We start from the raw sequence: 17,487 nt of genomic DNA, 5'->3' as shown, positions 1-17,487 counted from the left end.
TGGGGTAGAACATGAAAATCTAATCTGTAATTTGTTTGAAACATCTTTGTTTAAACAAGATTCAAAATTACAAACCTGTATTTCCTTTGATCAGGGAAACTTCAGTGTTGACCATCATCCAACACAGCACTTTGATTTTAAGCACACAAACATATTTCAACAGAGATAATCAAAGTGCAGGAATCAAAGTAATTTTACTATCTAACTCTCATGGAATCCAAATGCTTTACTGAATCAGGGCCTTCATAGCTGGACTCTCTTTTCATCAACCTATACAAGATCACTGACAAACTGCGAAAAATCAGGAAACCCAATCAAGAGGTTTTTAACAGTGTTAATGAAATTTAACTACACTGAACTTAAAATCCAATCTACTGAATGCTAGTGGCTCAACCCAACAGTTGCCCTCTCCTGAACACAATTTAGTATGCCAACATTCCTCAACCACTTCACTTTCAATGGAAGCATTCTTCTTCCCATTCACACAAGAAAACGCATCTTCATTGCTCATAATTTCAGCTAACCTTTTGGAAATACCTATTTTACAACTGTGATTAGAAAACAGCCTCAGCAATTCAAAACCACCAGCAAAAATCACTTGAGAAGAAAAACAAACAAGTGACAACTTTCTATACATCAGAGCATTATAATTGTCATAATTCAGACACTTTGGGCTGAATGCTCCTATTGTTTACACTAGCAGAAATCAGAAGTAACTCTGCAAAGTTACTCAAGTGTGTAAAACTGTTTGGACAAGAGATCAGGGCCTTTCAATACTGTCTTCCATCTTCAGCCTACAGAGTTGGTAAGCAAATGACAGTCACTATTATCCAGCTAATGAATTTCAAATGGTAGGCAAGGTAGCAGAGTTTAAAGAAGATGTCCAGTAGTTATAATAGTAGACTTCAAAAACAGAGGACTGACAGATGCTCTAAAAAGAAAACAATATTTGCAATACAGCTGATTTACAGATATCTTCCAAACATTTTGAAAACAGCCCCAGGAATTCAAGACCAGTGGTGAAATCACTTGAGATGATAAACAACTAAGCTACAACTCTCCGTACAACAGAGCTTTATAATAAATGTGTTAGTTCTTCTTGGTAAATAACTACAAGGGAGACACAGCTGTTAGAATGTCAGCTACAAGAAAAACTGTTTTTTTTTTCCAATTGATCCCATGGATTATCCCATGGAAAAATTAATGGAAGAATCACCTTTCCCCTCAGATGCTACATCTCACTTTATAGATGTGACCATCATGAATACCATACACTCACAAACAATCCTACAGTCCAGCAAAACTGAGAAATTTAGGACTACGCTTGGTGCTCTCTTACAGAAGCAGATACAAGAATAAGACTGGTGAAGTCCAAGAAGTTTCACTAGTATGACAGCAGTGCTGGAGAGAGGCTTATAGTGTCCATGAATAAAATTTTAATAAAAAGAATCATTTTAGCTTATTTTCCTGCATCATCTTTGATTCCAGTTTCTCTGCAATTGTCCTCGTTACCCATTTTCTAGGCCGTTTTCTAAATTCTGTGTGCACAATGTATAAAGACCAGCACTCATTTAGAAAATATTTGTCTCTAACAAATCACCCAGTAGTCTGTTTTCCCTTAGCGACCTTTAGCTGCCAGCTAACGAACTTAGCAGCGTTGACCCTTAAAGTGATATTTATAGAGTATTCATTGCTAATACATTGATCACAGTAATTCTTCCAAGCAGAGATGACAGGGAAGGAGTGTCAAGGATTTGTTTGTTCTGTTTTGATTTGTGGTTTTTCTAATACACAGTTTAAAGAAAAAATAAGGATTGTTTCAGTGTTTCACAAGTTCCTGTTCTCTACTGATTTCATCCTGTCTCCTTTTCAACTCAACCCAGACTATTTCTAGTCTGGCTGCATCAGTAGGCTGGCTGGGACAAGCTCACATGGTCCCCTTTCTGGCAGGAGGTTGGAACAGACACTCCAGGGAGCCTCGTGCGGACTCTTCTCAGCTACCCTGGGCTGAAGCGATTTCTCACCACCAGAAACCTCTTGTCGGCAGCTTTTTTCTTTTTCCTCTTCTGCCAAAGTCTCTACTGCTTTGTCATATGTTACAGGCTGTTCTTCCACTGAACAAAATAGAAAAATATTATTCAAAGCCATTTGAGGATCTTCACAACAACAAAGCAAAAAGAAAGGTAATGGCATCTTTGAGAGAGGAAAGCTATGAGAGGAAGAGAAGCAACAGATACCAAAAATTACAAAAACAATTCATGTCAAAGAATACAAAAAGAGGCAAAGTCAAGAACTTGCTTCAGATTTTAAGAAACTACCTGTGAGCAAATTTCAAGTTTTTGTTTTTCACATATAAGAACAGGAAAACGAATGTCTGTGACAAGACGACCACCTACCTGGCAAAATTAGAGCCCCTGCTCCACAGTCTTAGAATTATTCACTGACATGGTATAAGACCTTTCTTTAACACATTTGAAAAAACATCATATTATTTACCAGTCTTGCTCTCTAAAATGGTTGAACTGATTTCGCTAAAATTTTCAAATATGAAAAAAGTCAGACAGCTGTCATGGGAAATTTCTGTTCTATTAGCTACATCTGCTAAAACTATAAATAAAAGCAGAGTCTTCTAATGGGAAACATTAGGCATCCTTCACTGGACAATACACATTCTCTATATTAGTCAAACTGTGTAAACTGAGGCATGTTTTCTATTGATGAATAAATTGTGTTCCCAAGACATATCCAAGGTACCTAACAGGACAGGCAATTCTGAAAATCTTACAAGATGCCTGCCTACTCAAATATCCTCAAATATTTGTAATTTCTAAATAGCCAATGCAAACTTTGGGTTTTCTGGTAGCTTCTGTAGTCAGGAGGTAAATACGGTAAATAAGAAAAATGGTTAAGGATATCAGTCTTTCTCCATCAGTTCCCACCATCTCAGCTATCAGTAGATTCAGTTGCCATCTATAAGGCAACATATTCTAAAATTCAGGCTGGTCCAGCTGGTAGCCTCTGGGCCATGGAAGCCTATTGTGTGCTTCTGTGCTGTCTGCTGTCTTAGCACCAGGGATGGCAGGGAATATCTCCTTTATTCATCTTGTCTGTGTTTAAGCACCAAACATCCGCCAAGCAGTCAATCACCTTGTCTAACACTTAGAGCATACCTGCAGTTGCTGTTATACAGCAAAAGGTTTCTGGGGAGGTCTGGACTCCTCACACTATGAGTGCCACTCATCCTGCCTGAATGAATAAGGACTGCCAAGGTATAGCTTTCCAAAGATATATATTCCCCATCAGTATGATGGGCATAACTCACTTGCTATGAAGCATACCTGAAAAGTTCTATATAAATGTAAAAATTTGACATTATTACTATCACAAGAGGCCTCTGTCTCCTTAGGAGCCTGAAAGTATTGTTGTACCGTAATTTCTGATGAGTAATCTGCACAGCCAGGGACTGAATGGCCTCTTTACAGCAGTATAAACACAGCTTCTGCTGTGCAGGGCACAGGTCAGGAATATCATTCTTGTTTCTGTGTCTCCTCTACCAACTACTCCTCCTGCTCATACAAAGGGGAGAAGAGATACAGTAAGGATGGTTTTGAGGGGCCTGCTAAGGTTATTGAGGGAATATAGATTCACCATGGCATTTGATTCTTCTTCAGATTATAGGACTTCAGGACCTGGCTGGGCCCAGATCAAAACATCTCAGGTAGCTTCTTAGAATGGCTGCTCTCGGATATGGAAGAAAAACAGGTCCAGTAAAGGTGAATGGGCATTAAGTAATAAACACTGCATGTAGTTTTCCATTCTCTAATGTGATGGAAAATGTCAATGGTCCCAACCGAGAAATACAAGGTGACAGGGATAGAAATTCCGTCACATAAAAATTCACAACAGTAATATAGGTTTAGCAAAATAAAAGAGCAGACTTTAGAGTTCAGATTATTGTGTTTTCTCAGTGCAAAACTAGGCTTCATAGCAGTGGCGCCCCCTAAAGAGCCAGTGGTTTGAGTTCTAGGAATACAACTCACTGCTTTCCCAGCAGCACTGGCTGCCATATTGCCTGGTGACTCTCACTCACACCTCCCCTGAAAACCACTGCCAAGAGATGGATAAATTTTACAGGCAAACAAGAGCCTCCTGTCTTTCAAAAAGAACAAATGAGAAACAGGCTGGTGAGAATGCTTTATATCTCTGAATGGTTTACATTCATCACCCTAACCTGTTCGTGAATCTGAACTATAACACTGCCTCCTGTAAGAAGGCATAAATGACACCCTCCCCCCTCACCTTACTAATATCAGTCTAACACTGGTGCAAAACACACGCTACACCTGCAGCTACTGCATTAGCTGAGCAAAGCTGCTTCCCAAAACTGAAGGAAATCCCAACTCACCATATTCTGAAGAATAAGCAGGATGAAGGTCTGCTGTTTGACACTCAGTTAGATCAACCACTTTAGTCTCCAGAAAGCTGTTACTCTCCTTGACAACTGCAAACTGCAAAATACACACAAAATACAGAGAGACCAAATTAATATAAAATGAACCAGTTTCTTAAAACCCAAGAGGCAGACTAAAAGGGACAGAGCAGGGGGTAAAAGGTCATCCTGACTTCCAGGATGACCTCTCCTCTGCAGATAATTAAACTTTTGAGCTGGTGACAGTGCTAGTCTTTCTTTGGAAAGCATGCAGTCCCAAGCTATCAAAGAAGTACTCGATCTCTTGCTTTGCAAGAGAGATGTTCAAACAAAAGCACTGACAGATTTAGTGGTCTAGATGGAGAACTGGTGGATATCTGTGAATAGGTCATGCATATGTAAGCAGATGTGAATATTTAGGCATGAATTTGTTTGCATAAAATCTGTAGACTTACAGCTGTTAACACACGTGTGAATACCCCTGCCCAGAGGAGATCCAGCTACACACAGTTCTGCAAAATATCTTTGACTGCACAAAGCAGAACAACACTTGCTGGATGACAAGTCTCAGAAGAGTATCAAAATCTAGGCATGTGCAGAAGTCTACCAGGGCTCCCATATCAAAATCTAGGCATGTGCAAAAGTCTACCAGGGCTCCCATACCACTGGGATAAACCCAGCCTGAGTTATGGATATCTAACAAGAATGTGAAAAATATCCAGGCATACCCTAGCCTAAATGTTGCCTCACTTGGCAGAATAGAAGTAAAGGGAAGGATGAGTGACATTTGGGCAATTTGCAGGTGTTGTTCCAGTATCATGATACCTAGCATTTGATATATGTGATAGTGTAAAAGCCCTTTGCCTTCTATGTCAGCCAAGATGCGTAGGAGCAAGAAAGACTCTTTGGACTCCCCTTTCCCAGCCTCATGGATGAGTAGTAGGTCTGCATACTAAGAAAGGAGTGAATTTCAGGAACTCCTTGTCACTGCATACACACCACCAGTCCCCATTTCAACATCTTCATTAGTATTCCTAATGCTGCGTACATCAGTAGCACCCAAAGACCTTTACCAGAATGTTAAGGGTCACAAAACCAGCCAGACAATCTAAACCATTTGCAAGGCATCCTTTGGGATGATTAAAAATTCTCGGATTTGCAATATAGATATTACATGATACTCAACCCCTCAAACACACCCCCCAATAGATACAAACTCATCTCCTTCTGGACTCAAAGATCTGGGGAAGTAACATAAAGAGTCAAACTTTGGGGGTGAATGGATAAAATTGAGATTTAAAGCTAATATATCCATTACCATAAAAGGAAATATATAAAGCCAAATTCTTTTATAAACATGACCACTCTACACACAGTTTTTATACCTTTCCAGCTACAGCTGGGTATATAAGGCTATATTTCCTTACAGTAAAACCTATACTAGAAAAATATTTGTGTAGTCACCTGAGTAGAAAGGTACGTGCATCACTACAGCTTATCTCCAAAGCTGTATGGGTATAAACTCCTTCAACAGTCTTTTACACTGGCATAACTGTGCTTATTCTAAAGAGCATATGCTGCTTAGCTAATGTGACGCTACCTACAAGTGTAATGCTATCTATATTACAACAGCTTATTCAGAGCTGTATGGTATGTGTGTGCACGTGTGCAGACAAGGTCTTGGACTACGTCGCACCATTCTGACATAGGAAGCTCAGACTGGGCATAGAAATAGCCACATATGCCAATTATGTCATTTTTGCCAACTTCAAGTTCCAGTTGCAATGACTTAGCAATAACCTGATGAAAATCAGGTTTCTAGAATGGATCTTATGGAGTCAAATTCTCACAATACAAAAAACAATAGAAACAGGCCAGTGCAACTAGATCATGACTGCACTTCTACCTTTACCAGTGCAAAATTAATATTGTATACTCCCTCCCAAACTGCCAGATAACATTCTAGTTCTTTTTCTTTACAAGGTAGCCTCTAATACAAAGACATTTAATTGCATCAATCCCCCAAATAAAGTTCAACATCTCATGTAGTGCACACACTTGGCTTCCAAGAAGCCTTTTATAGGGAGGGCATACTTTCCTGTGAAAATAACTCTGTGATATGCCATGTCATCACATTGCCATTTCCTTAATTTAGAGCACAGTTCCCCAACTGTTGTGTTCAAAGCTAACAATAACACTGGCTAATAGTTGCAATACATCCAGGCAGCTGTGAACTTTGAGGGATAACAATGAGGTAAGATGAACTAGGGTTCACAGCAAAGCACTTGATGACTCTAGCAGTTATTTAATATATTTAAGATGTGAATTATTTGATGGATAATCTCAAGTGGATCCCTAACGCTCTTTGATCCTTCCTACTTCCCTCTCCACTCCACATTAATATAGTTACCTGAGGCTTGTTGCAAGTAGGTGTCACGTTCTCATTGTCAGCATGGCTGCTACCATCTCTTATCGCTTCTGCATAGAGATTCTTCTTATAAAAGTTTTGACTTCTGCAACAGAGCAAAAGCTGAAACAAATTATTTCCCTTCTGGAGGAACAGATGCTGCTTCCTTTCACACTTTATATCTGTTTACAGAAGGGATATATATTTTGTTTTCTTTCATTCATTTGAAGGGGTGTGTTACTGTTAGTTACAGCACAGTGGTTAAAACAGTTAAGCTTGCTGGAAATAGACTTCATTAGAAGCGAACAAACGTTTTTCTAATGAATAACTCTTTAGAGATGGCACACTAGAACAAGCAATAGGCTTGATAAGCAAATGGACAGGGGAAGTTAAAATTATGTTAATTTATTTATAATACATCCCTCTTATTAAGATTTAGGTTCAAGCACATAAAATGGATGGTGCTTGTGGATGCAGCTGAAAGAAACCCGAATGTACTTTTGTACACCACTTGATTAACTACAATTCTGAAAGTCATTTCCATGTTTATCTGTATCGTTTAAGGAAAACAACAGCTTCAGAAAATACTATGAAATAATTAAACTGAATTTCTCAAAAATCTTGGAACTAAGACATTTTCTGGAAAAAGCATGACCAACAGAATTAGCTCAAGGAAAAAAAAGCCAATAATACAGCTGGAACTGGAAAAAGGATATGAATAGTCAGATCCAAGTAGCTGGTTCCATAAATTCAAAAATTGTTATTTTTGGAGTTAAACAGTGACCACTTATAGGGTAGTATTAAAAGCCAAAATAGGCTTCAACATAGAAAACATATTCACGATAAGAAAGAGAGCTCATTTATACTGCTTGAGATCCAAATCAGTACATACTTACTGAATAGTACACAGAATTTTCATTCCCTTAGATGTCAGCTGTAATGAAGGTAGCTTATTCTAACTTCCTTTTACTTGTCTATTTGGAATGAAATTTAATAGATATGTATCAAAGAAAATAAGAATTTTCCCTTTATTTCCACACTGCATTCACATAACTGGAAAAGTGCATCATGCCATTATTATCATGAAAATTCAACACAGGTAAGATGTGACTTCTGCTAGAAATGACAGAGACCTGTCTCCACCATGGATTTTCCCCCTAGATTCTCTGTGACATGCTGCTGTGTGTTCATCCCCAAAGAAAAATTGTAGTTGCTCCCAGTAGAGAATAAGAGTGAGACTGCTAATATGAAGTTAAATATCAACCACACAGCCCTTAGCGCTGTCAGATCTGGGGATATGTCCACAGAGCAAAATGCTGAGAAATATGGTAAATTAGTCCATCCTGACTTTCCTGACACTGTGGCAAGGCTACTGTTGACATTTTAATCCTCACTTGCATGTGCCCACTCTGTATTGCAGCTCACAATGCTGGCATACTTGAGTCTGGTACTCAATGGTTTGCAAATCCATTGCAGAGCACTCACAGGCCCTGTCCTCAAAGGGATGCCCTGCTCAAGAGGATCACTTTAATTCTACACCTTACTTTAAAGCATGCAGAGTAACACATGCCAGATTGACTTGGCGGGCATGGGAATCTTCATGTGCGACTCTGAGCACAAGCAGGAGATGCAGTGAAACCTAGTTGACTGAGCATGGGCAGGAAGGCAAGAATTCCTCAATCCTAATCCCAGCCCTACTGCCGATTTTTGCATGACCATGGCCAATTTTTGAGGGGTTGTGAGTATCAAACTTGTGATTCAGCTTTTCTTTGATGGAAAATAAATTAATGTTTCTCTGCTTCCCAGGGAAGACAGGAAGCTCGGAGAGTGCTACAGAACATTCAGACTATGTAAACCTAAAATTAAGAATATCACAATTCTGCTCAGCAGGCTATATTCATTGGACAACACAGTGCTTTGGTATTCTCGGCCTCCAGTTCATACATTTTTCAAATTGGCAAGTGCAGATCACCTATTTTGTTTCCTCCAATTAAAAGGAGATACAAATCTGCATCTTACAGGGGAAAGAACAGGACTGTTAGACACTTAATCAATGCATTTCAAAACACAGTAGATTATGAGAAAAAGCAGTATAACAATTTCAATTCAAATATTGGTTTCCAGACTCCAGTTAAATAGGGATTTTAGACCAGTGGTTTCATTTTGATCTAGTTAGGCTAGTAATAGCTTCAGTATAAACTTAGTCAAGCATGTAATTGAAAACTTGTTTTGAGGTAAATAGTTATATTGATCAAAAGCATTTGCTAAGAAAAAAGTAAATCAGGCAGAAATGACAAAAGAGAGAGGAAGTGAAGAGTATCTTCACACCTTAACACCAGCAATATTCTGGCTATTTTTCATGAAAGTTTGTATGACATATATGGGAAATCTAAGAAGCCCACTATTTGTCTATTCTGCATGCATCATTCCACTGATTAGCTTCTCAGTTGCAGGTCATGAGAACATACTAGTCTGCACTTAGTTTTAATCCAGAGCTCTATAATCAGTTAATAGAAATTAAGAAATGTGGCATCTTACCTATTTGTATGGACTAAATATACTAGGAATCATTAAATAAAAATGCAAAATATGAACTTCCACAGATAACTACTTCTGTGATTTTTTTTGTGTCTAGCAGATTCTAATTTTAAAATTAACCTAAACCAGAAACAAAACACATGGAAGACAGGTAGGCATGCAGCAGGAGGCTCTGCCAACTTTCCTGCTGCCTGGCTTTTTATTTGTTTGCTTTTAAAGATAAACATGCATTTAAACAACAGCCTCTGAGAACAGTTGCCTGCCAAGGTCATTTCCAAAAGACTAGCTTATTAAATGCTGAATACTTTCCAGTGCAAGGGACATCAACAACATTTAATTTCACATCAGACTGGGTTCTTAAATAGTGACTACAGAGATCTTTTTTGCCATGACGAGAATCCCAAACCTGCAAAATCCATTATAGCCATGCAAAATGCCAGGGAGATGTGCCCTAGACTCAACATCCCTAATTTTACTCTTCTACTGTCAGGAAAACTGCTTTCATATTAATTGCTGCAGGCATCACTGCAGAAGTCCACTACTGGAAGGGTAACACACTTTTTCTTAATGGCAAAGGAAGATTCAGGTACAGTTCTACACTGAAAGAGAAACAAAACAGAACTAGTAAGTTCTGTTCAGGGTAGGTAAGGCCTAGTATGACTGCTTCAGACATCTAGAGCTCTTCTGGAAAATCAAGAAAGAAAGAAATAGCATGTCCCCGAACTCTCTCATCAGCATAAATTATGGCGCCTCTTCAAACCTGATCAAACCTATTCTTCTTCTCCCTGGACACATGCCACTCTCATTAATGTCAATGTGAGTAGTGTGGACAAGGGACATGACAGAACTTTATGAATTATTCATAGATTCAATTGCTGAAAAGCAAAAGAAACAAATAAACAAAAAACTCACACAGCAACAGAAAGGATGTTATGGCGATTTCCACCAGCTAAGAAACAGTGCAAATTTTTTGCCATTAGCCATCTGTGAACACCAGCAGCACCTCTGTCCCCCTGCCATGTGTTCAAACTGTGTGTTTGGAAGCATTACCTGTAGCAGTAGGCAGTCAGGGATCCCAGCAGGAGCAGCAAGAGCAGAGCTGCTATACAAACTGCAATGGTTATGTTCCGCATCTTTACTTGCTCAGCATTCTGCTCTTCCCACCACTCCAAATCGCTGAACTGACAGCGTTCCCCTACGTAGCCTGTCACACAGCTGCCAAAGGAAAGTGAGCACACATTGTAACTGATGGGGGGTGGTGGGAGGGGGCAGGGGGAGTCACTTCAACCACCTTTCATATGGATTTATCATCAGCAACCCTATGGAAGCACCTTGTTCAATTTAGCAGGGATGAAAACAAAAAGACATTAAAGGAATGACTGTTGAAATCTATAGAATTCAATAATATATATATATTTTTTTACTGTAAAGCTATTGAGTCTTTCTATACAATTATACAGTGGGATTATAATTTCCTCATTACAATGGGTCAAATCTAGAAAAATAATTTTCTCTTAAATTCCACTGAATTTTTTTGTATTAAGTGTTTCCCTAAGATTTTCCATTTAGCAGTTTCTAACAGTAAGCTCCCCTTTTTTAAAATAGGCAATATGAGACTTGCAAGCTTTTTCAGAGTGATTTGCTTAAGGGAACCAAATTCTGTTCTGAATCCTTACTTTAAAATAAAAGAAGAAAAAAGAAGGTGCTAGAAAACCTCATATGGTTAGAAATATCTTCATAATTTAGTTGTATTACAAGCGTCTTCCATGGGTTTTTGGTTTGTTTGTTTTTACCATTGTAAAACCCAACACAAAAATATCTTACTAGGGCATGAAACCTATAAATTAAAATGACTAGAAAGTGACAAATACATCAAAAAGAATCTCGGCCCAGTTTTACTGTCCAAGTTTAGACACTTACCAAAGGTGAACAATAAACAAGCAATGAAAAGTGCATTCAGTTCTTAAAAATCTCGCAATAATGTAGGCTCAAATCCTTCCCACAATACTTATAGGCCTCGTTTTACTCAAGCCTAGAACCAGTCAAATGAGCAAAAGAAGCAGTATTTGACCTATAGCAGCTTTTGCCTAATGACTTGAAAATGATATATCAGCATTCCTTATTAAACCAGGCACAAGCACTCTCGTTCTATCACAAATTGTAACACATATATGCTGAAAAGCTGAAAATGCTCATGTTTTTGATGTAATATCATAATGAATTCTAAACAAACCAGAAGACCTAATTTAATAAAAGCTCTTACACCAAACAACAAAACATGAATTACATCTGGTGTGTGAATTTTTTTGCTAAATAACATTTTCCCGTGACTTCGTTCTGGTATTTAACCTATTTGTCAGGCTGTATTACAGCCTACATGAATGAATGTTGCCATCTAGTGTACAATGTGAAAAACCAGATAGTTCAACACTGAATCACAGAATGGTTGAGGTCGGAAGGGACCTCTGGAGACCATCTAGTCCAACCCCTTGCTCAAGCACGGTCACCTAGAGCATGTTGCACAGGACCCTCTCCAGTCGAGTTTTGAATATCTCCAAGGATGGAGACTCCACAACCTCCCTGGGCAACCTGTTCCAGTGCTCTGTCACCCTCACAGTGAAAAAGTATTTCCTCATATTCAGATGGAATTGTCTGTGTTTCAGTTTGTGCCCGTTGCCTCGCGACCTGTCACAGGGCACCACTAAAAAAGAGTCTGGCCCCATCCTCTTGACACCCTCCCTTCAGATTGATAAGATCCCCTCTCAGTCTTCTCTTCTCCAGGCTAAAAAGGCCCAGCTCTCTCAGTCTTTCCTCATATGAGAGCTACTCCAGTTCCTTAAACATCTTAGCAGCTCTTTGCTGGACTCGCTCCAGTGGCTCCATGTCTCTCTTGTATTGGGGAGCCCAGAACTGGACGCAGCACTCCAGGCGTGGCTTCACCAGGGCTGAGTAGAGGGGGAGGATCACCTCACTCCCTTGAAGAGCTGGCCGTGCTCTTCCTAATGCAGCCCAGGATACCATTGGCCTTCTTGGCCACAAGGGTACATGGCTGACCATGAGGTCAACTTGTTGTCCACCAGGATTCCCAGGTTCTTCTCCGCAGAGCTGCTTTCCAGCAGGTCAGCCCCCAGCCTGTGCTCATGCCAGGGGTTATTTCCTCCCAGGTGCAGGACTCTGCACTTGCCTTTGTTGAACTTCGTGAGGTTCCTCTCCGCCCAACTCTCCAGCCTGTTGAGGTCCCTCTGAACGGCAGCACAGCCCTCTGGTGTATCCGCTACTTCTCCGCCCAAAACTTGCTGAGGGTGCACTCTGTCCCTTCATCCAGGTCATTGATGAAGAAGCTGAACAAGACTGACCCCAGTACTGACCCCTGGGGGACACCGCTAGCTGCAGGTCTCCAACTAGACTTTGCACCACTGATCACAACCCTCTGAGCTCTGCCATTCAGCCAGTTCTCAATCCACCTCACTGTCTGTTCATCTAGCCCATACTTCCTCAGCTTGCCTATGAGAATGTTATGCATGTCCCACACAGAATGGGTGTGAACGTAGCTAAACCTGGTTGGTCCTTAATTTGTTAAAGGGCTTCTACTTCCAGTACTGAAGAATATGTACATTTGGATTCTTACTAGACACTAACATCTACCACAAAAAAAAAAAAAAAGGACATGATGACTCAATTTGAAAGTTCTGCAGTTGTAGACTCTTCAGTTTCAATAGGAGAAACTCAATAAGGAGAGAAAGGATAGCTTTCAATGACTCTAAAATTTAAAACTCATACCAAATATCAGAGATGAACATGAGTCACTCCATCTCCTATAATGGCTGTGTCAAAGGGCACTGCTGAGCGTAGGAAGCCCACAGCACAAAATAGAGATACTTTCTCCTCTTATCCCTGCATATACAGAGGTCTTTAGGCAGGAGAAACCATTCACACTGAGAAAAAAGAAAGCTTAGGATTTGACAGTGCTTGCAGGAACGGCCTACTACAGACATTCCTGCAGTGCAGTGCACGGAAGATCAGAAGGAATGGTGAGACAAATAAATTCTTCAACACACAAATTTCTCTCCTCAGTCCAGGGTTATACTTAGGGCCACTAGGGTTACTGAGACACAGACAGAGGTACCACTATCACAGAACAGCATCCTTCCCCTGCCAAGTCCTCACACTCTAGGTGAGACCGCAGGGAAGGAAGCAGGTACTGAATTTGTCCCACTGTAAATACTTTTTCCACTAGATTTTAAAGAAACATATAACAAAGATTCAAATATAATCAGCTTATACAGTTAAATTCCAGCAATCATGGCTTAGAATGATTACCCATGAGGCTAGGCTGTCACATTGACCAGCCTAGGACTGATTTCTGGAAACATAACATTCTCTGCTTTTATCAGTAACTACATTTGGGAACCTAGGCATTAGGCTTCACAAAATAGCCACAGGAGAAAGAACATATTTTTGAGGCCTCATTGCCATTCTCCTTGTTTTTAAGAGGACCATCATGTCATGCACTTTCTGTCAAGGAGAAAAACTCTTCAAATTCTAAAGGAAGCTGCTGACACCCAATTTTCCCCTTCCTGGACCCAATCAGAGAGGACAGGACAGAAGTGTTCTCTTCCATCCCAACGTGTGCTAGAACAGGTGAACACAGTAAATGAACAGCAAGGCCAACAGGGAGATGCAAGTCAGCAGGATGTATAAAGGAGAGACAGTAAGAACTTCTTTCATAAAGCCATGAGCATTCAGTCATTTAACAACTTATCTCACATTTCCAAAGCAAATAACTGGGTGCTCAGAGAACAAATCCAGTCCTACTATTAATTGCAACAGGTGTGAATGGAGTGATCACTTACAGAAACTGAGCATAAAGAGCAGAGCCTGATGATAATTACAAGTATGGGTGATGCACAGATCATACATGGAGAAATACTTCATTGTCAGCATTCGTCTATACCTCAAGAATACCATTCATCAGCACAGACAATACAAAATTCTATACTTACTTGCAGGCATAGTCTTGTAGATCAGAAACATAATTGCACACTCCACCATGAAGGCAGTATGAGTCATATGAAGGTGGGCATCCTGCAAAATCACCTTGCACAGTGTATGTAGAGTCTTCATTGTTGACAGTAGTAGGAGACACAGTAGATTCTGAAATACAGGATTTCACAAGAATATTTTATAATGTTGGCTGCATTGGCAATATGACCATATGAAAGAGTTTGAGAACTTCAAGTCAGAAAAGTAAGAAAGAATCTCTAATTTCAGCCAATGAATTATTTGCCCATTTGCTTATTTTGGTATGGCCACATACTTATCAATTTTAGGCATATGGACCCTTAGATCAAAATAGTAAATATGTTTGATTACTATGGCAGGACACTGTTGGTTTGTGTATCTACTATCTAGTATGCTTTGTTCCTATCTATTATGCTATCTATCTATCTATTATCTATATTAGGTCTTAAAACAACAGATCATGACTAGCTATGCACATAACATTCTAGATATGCAGTAAAAGACCCATAGAGGTTGGCTGTATTCTATTTAGATGCCTGAGTACAGATTTTTGAACTAAAACTGCATTGGCTGTCTAATTACCTATTTTTAAGTGATTTATGCAACTTATGCAGCTTTATGCTATGATAAATCTCCATCATGAATACAGTACCAGAGTCAGATATGCAGGTGAAGGGTGATCGCATTTCATGCACTTGGATCTGAGCCTGAAAAGCTTTCACATGCAGCTTATCATTCTTATACAGATTAATTCTACTCTGCAGTCATCCAGTTGATTGCATCTGTGGATGACTGCAGGTCACATTTTTGAGCTGGCTTTAAACAAGCTAGCCCAGGTACAGATACCAGCATAATTAGGGAAGCACAGAACTTTGTGGACCAAATTTCTTGAAAGGGTTTTGTAGCTTGTTCTGAACTGCACAGTCACCTACATAAACATGCAAACTAGCTAAAGGTAGCTCTGATACCTCCGCACAGCATGATCTGCAGTGCAGACATATCCTTACAAAAAAGGAGCACTTTTTTGCCTACTTTGGTGCAATAGTGTATCTATAGGTCACAACCCAACAGGGCAAAGAATTTCTAGCATTACGACTTAGCAGAGCTACACCCAAGTGCTCTCACACACTTATGTCATCAGTTCTGCCTCATGCCATTTTTGTTGCAACTTCACCTTCAAAGACATTTGGTTTTTAACATTTCACTTGCAGGAGAACTGTCATGAAAAAGTACTTAGATGGAAAGGAATAAGTGTTTTTAGCAAATCCCAGATGTGACTGGATTCCATGAAGAAAATTTCAGGTAGCTAAAAGAGCTTATTAGGTAAAGAACTAAAACAGTGTATTAACACACATGAACACACATGATCAGTTTTACAGCTGAGGGAATTACAGAACACTGCTTATAAGTCATGTGTCATTTAAAATCATCATTTCTAGGGTGACACCTGGACTACTGAGAGCTTAAGTATCTAAAAAGCAGTGGTCAGGGGGGGAATTTAGATAAGAATTCTACTTATAAAGCCGTAGCTTCCTTCTGTTTTCTGCAGTAATAGATCTGTGACAATCACAAAGTATCCTTCTGTCATTGGACAGTCAATTGATATGGGATAAAATTCACCTCTATGAAGAGGGCTGATGCAGAGACACATGATGAGTCACTCAGCTCCCCATTTTCAGAGAACACGGCTGTTGCGCTGAGGCACTAAAATGAAGGTCAGATATTCACCAGTGCTGAAGCTGCACCAGCTCCTTTTGTTAAACTCGTAATCAGATTTTCTGGAGAGTTTCAGAGCTCTTCTGAAAAATTAGTCACTTACTCAAGCAGTTTCCTGGATCTGAAAGACTAACTTATTCTGAAATATGAAATGGGACTTAAATTATGCACAGTCCTTGTGCTAGCCTTCTGCAGACAGGAAAAAAGGAACAGAGATTTTGAAAAAAATGACACAGCCTGAAATCAACTCCAAAAATGGGCTAAATGTTATCTCTGAGAAGCACTTACTTCTGTTCTGGTTTGCAAAGGGCATTAGATAGACATGTCATTACATTCAGACAGTATAAATTAGAGTTGAACCTGACATAGACAGTTCCAAAGTAAACTCAGATATAGTGTCCTTAGTTCATCTCAAAACACCTGTCTGCAAAACAGCCTCCTAAAGCAATGCTAAATGGATTCACAAGCTGTCCAGTATGTCACCACTCAGTCTTTTCCTGAATTTTATTGTATAACAATCTGAGAGCACAGTTCTTAGTTAAGGGCCACTTTGTTTTAACTGCTCACTCCATTTACTCACCAGAACTGATGCCAGTTCCAGAAGCATCATCAGTGCAAGAGCAGGTGTAGTTTCCTTCTGTATTTGTGCAGGTTATGTTCTCTCCACAGACATGGGACCCCATCTTGCACTCATCAATATCTGTCACCCAAACAGTCTGCAGTTAGAAGAATGAAATGCCTCAGAGTATCAGTTAAAAGGGGCAGCAGTAGCAGCATTATGGTCTCCTAGCAGTGGGAGAAACGTAACAGAGCATCCCTCTGCAAATTTCCCTTGGTAGACAGTGGAACAGAAAAGCAACCAGCATGCTTTCTAAGCCAAGCAATCAGATCCTCCCCAGCCTCTCAGCACATGCTACACTGCTGAAGAAGTGCTCCACAAGAAAAAGGAAGGAAAAGCTTTCCCACAAAATATAATGGGTACAGAAGAGTTGAAGAGAAGACTTGTTTGCACTAGATGTATTCTCTTGAGGTTTCCAGTCCCGATTCACACTCCTGTACATGTACTACAGTACTATGAGTTGGCATTCTTGCACTGAGAAAGGAGAAGGACTACCCAGCTGGTCCAGCCTAGACAAGAAGTCCAGATAGAAGGAAAGGGTCCAGAAACCCACAGGTTTATCTAGTTTGTGCAAACACTTAAATGAAGTAATCCTCTGAATCACTATAAAGAGGAATCCCTACTTACATATAACAAGAGTTTTCAGGCCTACCTTGCTCAGTCTAGGTTAGGCTCATATATACCAAAGAGGAGGTATGCATGTAGGCTTCCTTCACCTCTCTCTCACATTGTACTGTATGACCTCACCTGGCCTCC

At 39.8% G+C, this 17,487-nt stretch overlaps 1 protein-coding gene across 1 annotated transcript in view; it reads right to left on the bottom strand.

Annotated features, from left to right (window-relative positions):
* Positions 1–1,098: 1,098 nt before the first annotated feature.
* EGF (epidermal growth factor) overlaps positions 1,099–17,487 on the bottom strand; it is a 63,360-nt gene continuing 46,971 nt past the window's right edge. Inside the window, exons 20-25 of the mRNA XM_013951617.2 lie at positions 16,693–16,812; positions 14,378–14,528; positions 10,425–10,589; positions 6,840–6,942; positions 4,406–4,508; positions 1,099–2,114 (exon numbers count right to left, since the gene is read on the bottom strand). Coding sequence (XP_013807071.2) covers positions 1,891–2,114; positions 4,406–4,508; positions 6,840–6,942; positions 10,425–10,589; positions 14,378–14,528; positions 16,693–16,812 — 866 coding nt within the window. The 3' untranslated portion in view covers positions 1,099–1,890. The remainder of the gene's footprint in view (positions 2,115–4,405; positions 4,509–6,839; positions 6,943–10,424; positions 10,590–14,377; positions 14,529–16,692; positions 16,813–17,487) is intronic.

This window comes from Apteryx mantelli, chromosome 5 (genome assembly GCF_036417845.1).
Source record: "Apteryx mantelli isolate bAptMan1 chromosome 5, bAptMan1.hap1, whole genome shotgun sequence".
NCBI lineage: Eukaryota > Metazoa > Chordata > Aves > Apterygiformes > Apterygidae > Apteryx > Apteryx mantelli.
The sequence above is the reverse complement of the archived record's forward strand: the minus strand, read 5'-3'. Positions and strand labels throughout refer to the sequence as shown.